The sequence below is a fragment of the Cydia pomonella genome, chromosome 5, assembly GCF_033807575.1.
Source record: "Cydia pomonella isolate Wapato2018A chromosome 5, ilCydPomo1, whole genome shotgun sequence".
NCBI lineage: Eukaryota > Metazoa > Arthropoda > Insecta > Lepidoptera > Tortricidae > Cydia > Cydia pomonella.
This window is the reverse complement of record NC_084707.1, coordinates 15,666,626-15,678,876: the sequence shown is the minus strand read 5'-3', so window position 1 is coordinate 15,678,876 and position 12,251 is coordinate 15,666,626. Positions and strand designations below refer to the sequence as shown.

The following is a 12,251-nucleotide window of genomic DNA, read 5'->3' as shown; positions in this document are numbered from 1 at the left end:
TAATATAAAGCACTGGCAGTGGCAGGACATCCGTGCTGGTGTACGAATTGTATAGTAGTACTTTTTAATAAAAATAGGTATAAAAGGTCTTACTTATAATTTTATTATGCGATGCGCTGTAGAAAAATTCCACGTAATCAATTATATCAATGGCAGCTTTAGAGTCTTTTGTTGGTTCGGTGATAACGACTTACCGACAACCTTTTTTGTCTCTTTCGCACTAATAGGAAAGGGTAGTTCAAACCCTAAAGAATGGAATTACTTGACTACCTGTGTTTGCCCAGTTTAAGCTAACACCATCAGTTTCTAATTGACATTTCGAGAAGAAACACGTGACGTGAATAGGGTTGTTTCCATCTACAAATCTTAGAGCAGAATTGTATCCCAATAAATTATTTTGGATTATAAGAACATGTTAAACTACTATTAGGGGACCAGTAATGACCATATTTTTGTGAATATTGAATTTAAAATATCTTTTGGCACACGTCACGTGACCAAACTCGAAACGTCTTTGAAGATTCTGATGACGTCACAAATCTCGGATTGACACTGTTGACAGTTAGGCGATAAACAACAAATGACAAATGTCAGTTGACAGTTCGTATCTTCTACGTGTGTATGAAGTTATGTGTCAAACCGTAAACTGTAACGTCACACAAATTTCAAAGAGCGTTATGGGCGCGAAAGCATCTGTCAAAATATATTTTGTTAATTTGACATATTTAAATCCGTTTTTAGTATAAAAGTTGAATTTTAGGGCAACTTTTAGTTAATTTAGAACGTAATACAAGCGTTTCATAAAATTGGAAATAACCCTAGTATTCGCTTGTTTCATTTATTTCCTACTTTACAAATGCAAAATGGTAAGCGATAGCGAGGCGGCCAGTTTCTGCGGTTCAAAGATGTGTTGAAGCGGCATATGAAGAGAGCTCATATAGAGCCAACGACATGGGAGAGTCTAGCTGGTGACCGTCCACAGTGGAGGCATATTGTGCAGACGCAGGTGCGTGAATTCGAAGCCAGGCGACGCACAGAACTTGACGATAAGCGTGACGAGCTAAAGGCCAGACCACCTATGGCCATAACATATAATTACGTCGGAGGGGTGCTGACCTGCAGCGAATGTGGCCGCACATTCGCTGCTAAGATTGGCTACGTCAGTCACCTGAGAGCGCACAAGCGACACTCTCAGCGGTAGAAAGCAGTTGCTGTGGCCGAAAACGGCTAGGAGACGATGATGATGATGATGATGACTACAAATCCATAATAACTTATCAAATATTTTATAAAGGAAGGTAGTAACAGTAAACGAATTAACTACTTGAATATATACTAGAACACAGCGAAAAACTTAGAGCAAGATTTCGGATTGGGCCATTTGATTTAAGACAAATAACATTAAATTATAAATTGATATTGTCATATATTTAAGAAAAAATGACCTATCCCATCGGTGTCTAACCAATAAACCAAAAAAATAATTTATTAAAATTGGTTTGTTCCTATTCCTAGTTACAAATAACATTAAGTTATTTGACAATTCCCATACAATACAATAAAATAGTCAGATTTTCTGTCTTTAATTTCGTGATAAAATCGTGTATATACTATATACTAGCATTCGTTTTTACACGTGAAGCAATCTTTTCTTTATTTCATGGCGATGAATTTTTTTTTGTAAAACCGAAGAAAAAACCGGTTTTGAAAAACCTCCGGTTTTTGCATTCCCTAATCATGTCACACAATTCTTCAGACCACAGTTCTTCACTGCGGTAGAACACACAGAAGAAGGCAGTCTCTAATAGCCTAAGGCTCAATACCGCTTGTGAGATCGTCAACCATTCGTACAGTGTCTTTGAACTGAGTCGAAGGGTGCAGCGTAGCGTTCCCTTCCAGGTGGTTACGGAATTGTACGTCACTGGAAATATCGACACCAAGGATCCCAATACTCCCTGACATGATAAGGCTGTGCCTTGGAACTGTGGAACAACAGTAAATGGGGTTTTCTTAGCTTAACTTGTCTCTTGGTGGGGTTGAATCCGACTAAATTGTCCCAACCCAAAACCGAAACTCTGAATAGTGCTCTGAATATCGGACACAAGCTAGTCACGGCTCTCCAGCACCTCAGGACGAGGGATGTTGGCACAGTCTGTGTAATAGGCATCCCCAGTACTGTCGTCGCATAACAATCGTCGATAGACACCATGACATTGATGTGCAGCTAAAACAGCATTGGGGATAGCACAGAGCCTTGTGGAACAATAGCATTTATGTCCATGCTATCAGAGCAGCTACTGTCTACTACGGCATGTATGCGGCTGCTGGACAAAAAGCTAGCAATCCATTTGCACAAGCAACTTTGACATTCCAGACCCGATTGAACACCTTCCCTATATCCAGGCTAACTGCCGATGTATCACCTCGACTCTCAATGGCTAAAACCCAGCAGTGTGTGAAATACACTAGGAGATCACCAGTTGTTCCCTGTGGAGGAAGCCATACTTGTGGTCTGATCAGATTGTGTTCTAGGTATCTCAGGAGCTTTGAGTTAATTATATGCTCCATGACCTTAGAGAGAAGGGAGGTAATAGCGATAAGCCTGTATTTTGATGGGTCCAATCTATCACCCTTCTTAGGCACAGGGTGCACAAGGGCCATCTTCCAAGATGGAACTTGCCGTACGTTGCTAGAAAGTGTCAAAAGACACACTAACACAGGACACAGCTCAGGCGCACACTGCTTGAGCACAACTGTTGGTATGCCATCTGGTCGCTGGATAGGGCCATTCCATCTGATTTCAACAAATTTGAAATAAAAAGAGTGCCATGAATTTTGATTTAATTGAAAAATAATGAGGACAACCTTTATGATACCAGAAGTGTAAGTGTAGACCACCACTGTTTATTTTTTTCTTCTTTTTATTTCCGAGCAATGCCCATTCAAAGGAAAAAATCGGGTCAAATTCTTGCTTGTACATAATGTGCTCTAAACTTTTGATTTGGAATAGTTAATCAAATAAATCTTACTTTATATGATTAGGTATGAAATGAGTATTTTATATTGTATTACAAATGTTAGCTAAATCAACTACAAACAAAATGGTGGCCATCTAAAATGTTCACACTTTTGGTTTTTCAACTATTTTCTGTGGCAAATAAACCTGACCGACTGCCAACCGACCGGTTTGGCCTAGTGGGTAGTGATCCTGCCTACAAAGCTGATGGTCCTGGGTTCAAATCCTGGTAAGGGCATTTATTTGTGTGATGAGCATGGATATTTGTTCCTGAGTGATGGGTGTTTAATATGTATTTAAAAATATTTATATATTATATATATTGTTGTCCAAGTACCCTCAACACAAGCCTTATTGAGCTTACTGTGGGACTTAGTTAGTTTATGTAATAATGTCCTATAATATTTATTTATTAGTTCAGTTCAGTTCAATATATAGTAAATAAAGAAAGATTTATTTGGTTACCTATTCTAAATCAAAAGTTAGAGCACAATATGTACAAGCAGGGATTTGACCCAACTTATCCCTTCGAATGGACACTGTTCTGAAATTAAAAGATAAAAAAAAAAATGGTGGTTGCTTATCTCTCCTTTCCCATTAGATGGAATGGCCCGATAGCAAAGTAATTTAAACAATGTATTTTCAATTATCTATTGAAATGCATTTCTATTGATTCTTTTGATAAGAAAACAAAATTAATTTAACCATATTTCCTACAGCATTCATTTTAAATTCAATTGCCATTTTTTTTGTACCTTAACTGCCACCAAGCATGACATAATCTAGTAAATTATTGGAAAACTATAGACGAAGTCATTTTTCGGCATAATTGCAGTAAACAATACATTGTAACAAATCTGTAGGTCACTTGAGTTTACATATGAGTTACTTAGTATTTCATATAAAACTCCATAATGGATTTTGTTTTGACAATTCAAAAGAAGCTGATTTGCCTCACATTTGTGTCAACATCTCTAACAAAGCATAAATAGACTAAGAATAATATGTCTACTCCCTTATGCCGTCTTACATTTTTCTTAATATATTGCCTAGTTTCTTCTGGTAGGGCAAGCCACCTCTGCTGGTATTGTTGCTTGAGTGAGGCATCTTTAGATGTGAGGTGGTTCTTGAGCTGCAGCCCCGCTGCCATGCGCGCCACCTGACTGTTGCCACCCTGTGCCAGTACATCTGACAGCATCTTGATGAATGCTGTGAAGTTTGTGGCAGCTGCATGGTCAAGGTATTTTTCTGCTGCTTCCAACTCATTTCGATCTGGAATTCACAATATTTCTGATGTAATTATTTTGAAATGAGAATTAAGAAAGGTTAATGTCTGATTTTCTTGGTAGTAAAACATCAGCCTTATCAAGTGAGGTTATCAATTACGTGATAATCTATGTCCGTATTCCTAAGGAAGTTTATGATTCGAGTTCAACGTGCTAACGCGCACAAAGCATCAACTTTCCAACAGTTGGAAACTAACAGCATGTTTCGTTTGCAACGAAACATTTTTACAAACTAGAAGATTCTATCCTAGAGATAATAATGTTTACATTTTGAAAGAAATGTAACGTGCATCCGTCATCGTAAGTCGGCATTTTGAACAATATCGAACAGGATAATTGAAAAGATAGTGTTCATTATGTGCAAGACAAAATTAGGCGATAACAGTCGGTTGACATTTATACTATGAAACGCCATGCTCATTGTAAGAAATATTATTACTTACCGGGAGATATTGTCTTTTCCAATATTTGTATAAGTTGTAACATCGGTTCGGTAGTCATCTTGTATTAGTGTTCTAACTTAAATTCGAGGTAAAGATAAATATGGGAGCCGAAAATCTGAGGAAACCGGCACACGACGAAAGAACACTCACTTTTTAATGTTGCTACACTAAAATAAAATTCAAAATTGCAACATGTAACTGTAACTAAAGAAACTTTATGCGATAATAAATTCTCTGTTCATTGTCAAACTTGATTAAGCTTTCCATAGGCTAAAATTTTCGCTATAGCAAAAATATTTATTTTATTTGTTTATTTGTAAAATGGCTGTCTTTGGTCCGGTTCAAGGCCTGCTTGATCGTGAGTAAGGGGGTCGGCCGTATGTACGTTAAGGACACAGTTATAACCATTGACATATATCTCAGGACGGGCCTTACGGGCACTAAGAATGGTGCTAGTTCAGCGGTGTCACTCACGGTTCTAGCCAATCGTGCAGTCTAACGTAACCAGTAACCACGGACTTATAAGATTATCCGGATTGGCCAAAAAGTGTGTCCACATGAGAAGTCAAGGTGGGCCGTTGCATCTCTTTCTAATTAGGGTGACCATGAGTTACATGTATCTGGGATCAATCAATCAATCAAATCATTTATTTGTTAGTATTAGAGATTATGCCTTATAAAAGTTATAAAAACTGTAACTTGTATGCACAGCTTTACACTCTATATTGGCTTAGTTGTCTGTACCTAGTTCTGTCTATGCCTAGCTGTCACATATTTGTACTGGTTCATTCCGACCTTTGCTTTGCTCTCAAACAGAAGCCATTCTTAATCTTAATCTTAAGTTTTGTGTTGTCCTCGTATACAATAATTATCGAAGTTTATCTTTGTAATCATAAGTGTATTTTAATCTTACGACGAGAGATTTGTATGTACTTTATATATGATATATAAAGCTACGTAAATCACGAGGACTCGACTTTTTCATTTCTCCGCCTACATAACGCATCCCTGCCAGTTGGTAAGAATCCACGGCATCCTCTTTGGCACCCAGAGTGCAATAGTTAGAATACAGTCAAGTGGATGTTATCAAATACATTTCAAAGAACAGTGTATTCAGCCAGCTAACGGGCATACAAATCTTATATTCATAAATAAAATTAATCTAATGTATACTACATTATACTAAATTTAAGAATTATGCGGAATATGGTCAAAATATTCAAGGGATATAAGGATAACGTGGAATATATAGTTTGGCTAAGATCTTTTCTCATTCGTGCATAGTCAGAGAGAATCTTACTGTCATTTTGTTGTGCTAGTATTATGGCCCTTGAAAAGGGATGGATATAATTTATTCTTTTCTGTAAAATGCTTGACAAAATCTTACTTTATTTAGTCGTCTTAAACCAACCAACCAACCAACCCAACCAAGCTAACCAAGCTGGCTGACCAAGGGCGGGTTTAATTAAATCCAGCAAGCTGTACCCGCACCTTTTTCATTACTTACACAATCAAATTGTTGCACATTGTTGAGATAAATACTTACCCACACTTTGTACCTAAGATGGACTACTTACCTACCTAATATTTGTACCTATGAACTGATGTAAACAGTAATGAAATAAACGTATAAACGTATAGCATATGCGTGATGGCTTACTTTTGCACACGTTAACTATCTTTAATTCTTTAAGGGTCATCTACTCATCGTAGATCTGTGATTGCAACTAGTTTTCAAATTTGCCGCCTTTTTCTACTGACGGAAATGTGTGTCCAACCTATATCGAATCGATTACGCATATATAAATAGTTAATAAAACCGTTTCAGTATTAAAATATTATGTAAAAACGTAAGTCTGGAATGTTTAAGGACTTTGGATTTCAATTTTGGCAATTACTTAATTATTCTGTAATAGCTATCACTCCACCAATTTAACCATGCCGAAATATAGATATACCGAATTAGATAAACTTACTTAAGTACTTTATAAGAATTGTGTAAAACTAATTCACATCGTGCGGACATAATGGTCACCCTAATGAATTTGATCGTCTTGTATTTTTATTGTAAAACTGAATGATTGTGACCTGACCTGTGATCACCTGTGAAAATATATACCACAATCAGCAAAACTTTCACTTCTACAACCTGTCTATAAGGGGTCTAACCATAATATTAAAAGAACGGTAGGTGTGATCAAAATACATTTATTTGGCACAATGAATATAACCTCTTCCAATCTAACTAACCACACGACAGTAGTACGCTTGTCACTTAGACAAGCAATTATATTGTATCGAGTTCTAACAAAACAAAACGTACTGACCTGCTAATAATACAATCAACGTAACCACTTGTAATTTGCATCGACTGTCATCGTTCGACTGTCATCGTTCGAATGTCACCTCCCGAATGCTCGTTCAATATTTAAGATGGAGGGATCGATCACGTGACTCTTCACGTGATCGATCGTTACAAATACTTTTAATAGTATAGTTAGCTTATTTAATCTAGAAAAATGTATTATAATGACAAAATATCTATATAAACTAAACAGTATCCTTACAGCTCGGCCATCCTGCTAGAGCAAGTCCCTTTGCTCACCTACATTTACCATTAGGTTACATTTTAGATTTACTCGTTTCATATCAGTATATTACAAAATAAAGTATTTTAACTAAGCAATACGAATTTCAAAATTCTAAAAGTAAATCTGCAAGTAGACCTCAAGGACTCTTTTACAAGTCAATACAACATTTATAGTAACATCATGTAGTGACATGAAAAAAATATAACAACATTTACAAATACAACGGCCAATACCTAGGTAAACATTACATTATAATTATCTTAAAATAAATAATGACTACAGTAAAACAGAGACATATTGTCTCTATGGTAAATAATACATTAAATCTGGAGATGTAAAAGGTCCCCAATATCAGAGTACTAATACTAATAAGATTTGGAGATGTACAGTCTCTCCAAGTGTCAACATGAAATCTATACTAAATAAATAAATCACGCCTAGACTGTTAAGCTAGCAGTTTCATAAAGTATACAGCACACATAACTTAATTTGAATTATAATTTAATTTATTAACGTCTACAAAGCCTAATCGAAAGCATTTATTTTATAACAATAGTGCAATATTCACAAAAAATATCAATTAATCTAAATTACCTATATCCTAGACTATTAGCCATGCTAACTAGCCATGATGATTACTCAGACCCATTCCATTTGGACTTTCAATGTCGTCGTCCCAATATCACCGTATGTTTTTTTTTTTTTTTTTTTACTTTTACTAACTTAACACCCAAGACAAATAAAGATAATAATAAAATAATAATTAATTAAGTTTATCATAGTAATAGTGCTCAAGTGAATCTCCATATCGAGCTTTCTTGGACAGCATAGTTATTAAAACTTCCGTGTAATCATCACGACTTTGAAATAATTCTACAAGCTTCCTTTTCCACTCTGACCACGTGTATAGGTTAGTGCTGAGACCCTGGTACCAACATTTAGCAAGACCTGTAAGTTTCAGAAGCGTGAAATGTATAATCTCTTTCTCTGCCCACCCGTAAGTCTCAGCCCACTCCTCTACTTTTGTAAGCCATGTAGGAATGGTTTGATCTTTCGATATTGGATCGAACTCGAGAATCTTCATCTCTTCAATATCTTTATGATGATTAGAAATTTACTTATAGTATTTTCACCAGATTCATTCAGGTAGTCTACTTACTATCTACGACACGATCGACGCATGGAGAGTGAGAGTACAACCTTTTATGTTTAGAGGTTACACGATAATAACAGCTAGTAATAATAATATGTTGTGATACTTATGTATATACTACTGTGTGACATGTAAAATTATTTATAATTTTATTAATAAATATCTTAATCTCTTAATCTGATAGTCGTCATCAGAACTACTACTACAAACATAGTGCCTCTTTCTCTCCATGCGTCCATACCGTATTGGACTTACATGATGTCGCGGATGCTTATAATTATGCTAGATGTCTTCATAAGAGGAACTCCACGACCATCCGCAATTTCTTGCGCGCCCGTGCGTCTATGGCGACATGCTTCAACTGCACGGAACATGTCTGGACCCAAATTTGGTGTTCGTGAACGTGGCACTCTCTCACACCGTAACTCGCAATCATACTCTTCATCATGCAGCAAGTGTTTGCGGCTTTGCCTACCTTTCAGGCTCCCTTCCGCTCCCTCACTTGGCATGGCAGATGTTTTAGGCGTTGGACGTTCTCGAATCTCACATTCGTTAACGTCCACTTCCGCGACATTATGATCGGAGCTGCGCTTCTCTCTGCGCCCATTATTGCTGACCTTATCGTCATTTGCGTCCATCACTGAAACTTAGATTTGTACGGATAATATCATTGTTCATTCAAAATATTAATCGTCCTTACAAAAACATTACGAGTATCGTTGCGGCATTTTGCAACATATGCTTAAAATATGATTAGGTAGAAAACACGTTGTTCTTTTAAAAGAGCTCTATCAGCCGACAGGATACCTTGATTTCAGTTAAGTTTTATTATTAATTTTTAATACCATTAAAACTATAATATTAGCATTTCCAACAAGCTGTAACAGCCCGAAATATCACCCCTGCCAATTTATTAAATTTCATCAAGTCCTGAGAGTTTTCAGGAAGCGACATGTCAGGTCCTTTCTGATAAAACTCTACACTATATAAAAATATATTAATTTTAAATCAAGTTTTAGTCGTTTTTAGTAGCCTGAAATATCGTTTCAAGCCATTTCTAATGATACCTTACGCAATGTCAAAACATTGGAAATTATCACGAGTTTCAGTCGCCATCAGCAGCCTTAAATATCGTTTCAGGCCGTTATGAATGAATCTCTACACAATATATGAGATTTAAAATTTTAACAAGTTTTAGTTATTTTCAGCAGCATGAAATAACTACTGTTTGTGGAGACCGGTCTGTTTAAGCTTACACGGGGTACAGGTTATGTTAAAGTATGTAACTTTACTTTTGAGTGACATTAACGTGAGCCACTTCATTCGGTTCTTGTCTGTTTTAATTTTTTTGTCTTTTAATTATTTATATAAGAATTCAAGCCTTGGCGACCCTCTACATCTCTAAGGATAATTTAATATATATTTTTATATTTTATCTCTGACACTTAGAGACTTATACATCTCTAAAGAATTTTAGTATTTTATGGTTTTATTTTTTTATCATAGTTTTTTTTTTGTGTAATTTGACATTTAGAGACAGTATACATCTCTAATAAAGTATTTATTATTTCATAGATTCGATATTTGTAATTGTTTTTTTTTTAATTTATTGTTTGTAAAAATGGACATGTAAAAGTGCCCCTGTGGCCTATTTGCTGAATAAATATTTGATATTTGATATATTTGATACACTATATCAAAACTCTAAATTTGCATCAATTAGTAGTGTTTTTCGCAGCCTGAAATAACGTCTCAGGCCGCATCAAAACGGTTTCATTATTTTTCTTATAAAAATCATCTTAATTCCCCTCGTCATGTTACATTAAAATTATCCTAGCATCACAAGGTATTTATGTATATGAATCTATTATATAGATTAATTATTGATTTATTTATCATATCGTTTATTTTCTTTATACCAATAATTTGATCACTATTTGAATAAACAACTATTCAATTTGTTCATATAAATGTAAGACGAGCAAACTCAAGCTCACCTAGGGAATTCGAACAATAAAAACTAATAAAAAGAATAGGCAAGTTTGCATCATTGCCACACCATCACGCATCTAGCTTTAAGCATAACGTAAAAATATATATTTTCAATAAAAGTACAATAATAAAAAAACCATTTTATTGCGAACATCGAACTAGAATAACTATAAAAGACTGACTTGGGCTCAAAAATGACCCCTCGGCTACTGTGCCGAAAACGAATCGACTGTGCGGGTAGTTCGAAAAACTCGCGCGATTTTCTAATGTAAATGTTGATGTCAACTTTAGCCAGTCTTCTCCGACAACACCGTCCTTGAAACGTCGGAGGTAAATTTAAAACTTAAGCGATTAAGTCCCATTTGTATAAGTTAAAGATGTGTAAAAATCGTGAAGGTTTAAATCAGTGAATTGACTGTACTAGGCGGAATTAGACAGCTTTAGTACGACAGCAGCCTTCTGTGGCATAACATGTCAGCCCATACAAAATTATTAATTCAGAAACCTATATCAAATGCCTTATTGTGCGTTTATTGGTACCAACAATTCAATACAACACAAGAAGAAGAATGGGATTAATTGGTTTGTGTAAGTTTAATTCTTAAACATGATAAATAATTATTTAAATTAACAGACTGTTGTAGACTAATACGCTAAACCAAATGTCGTAACTATATGTATCAGTTTCATAATAACTCATGCCCTTTTGGGCATACTTTGATACGGGGTGACAGAATGAGATGGCGTTATGCAATATTTTACTTTAAAGGAACTCCAATTACTTGTTCTTATGTAAAATATCAAGTACGGTGCAAATTTCTTGCCGATAAACTTCCTGTTTTATTTATTCAAGTTTCACAAAGGACCGGAACCAAGGATCGTTACCGGTATTCTGACTACCGGTTTTAAATTAGGTATAACCGGTTATAGTTGTATTTCGCAATTTTTATCACTAAAGCTTTGATTACCGGTATAATCAATAACCGTACTCATGTCTATTAGTGATTTTGCCATTAGACAACAATATCTGTATTTGACATTTTACCCTTAAAAACCATTACCGGTTATACATGTCAATGTCAATACACTCCTTTATTTGTGACTTCGAAGATGTTGCGCTTTGCGTATTGCTAAATTGTCAGAATATTTCAGACTTAGTACTTTGGCAAGGCTTTTCCTTTGCGAATAAAAATGAAGGACATCGTTACTTAAATAATTTACTTTCAGCAGCAAATAATATTAATCTAGGTACTACTACTACACTTCAGCCAGCTATGCAAAATATTATCACGTGACGTTACAGTATTAGACCTATTTGTTGTGATTTAGTAGTAGTGTCTGATTGACATCTTACCTTTCAAGTACAATGAATAGCGGTATTGAATAAAGGTATTTAATATTGTAAATAGTCTATATATAGCGGTAAAACAAAAACAATACCTCTAATAGAAATATAGCTATTCTTTTTATAGCGGTATTAGTTTGAGAATTTATTTACAGGTATTAAGTAAAACCGGTTGCACAATCCCTGACCGGAACAGAAAATTCTTTGGACAAAAATGCTGTTACTTTAAACAGGCAGCCACCAGGTTGATTCACTTGGTTCCCTAGCCCAAACACGCGAATTTGTAGCGTACATTTCAAAGAAATTTATTACTATCAGTGAGAAAATGGATAAGTGGGACTTGAAGATAAGGTTGTTCTTACTCTTACTTATATTTTTGGTTATTTCATATGTATTATATTTAAAACAAAACAATATATTCAGTC

The 12,251-nt window shown here is 35.3% G+C and overlaps 1 protein-coding gene across 2 annotated transcripts in view; it reads right to left on the bottom strand.

Moving 5' to 3' along the window:
* The window catches only part of LOC133517827 (importin subunit beta-1), a 29,314-nt gene extending 24,362 nt beyond the window's left edge, over positions 1-4,952 (bottom strand). The window contains exons 1-2 of one of the 2 annotated variants that reach the window (XM_061851272.1): positions 4,746-4,952; positions 4,047-4,288 (exon numbers count right to left, since the gene is read on the bottom strand). In XM_061851272.1, the coding sequence (XP_061707256.1) occupies positions 4,047-4,288; positions 4,746-4,803 (300 nt within the window). In that variant the 5' untranslated portion in view covers positions 4,804-4,952. The remainder of the gene's footprint in view (positions 1-4,046; positions 4,289-4,745) is intronic. The other variant, XM_061851273.1, reaches the window with a different exon arrangement.
* Positions 4,953-12,251: the final 7,299 nt, after the last annotated feature.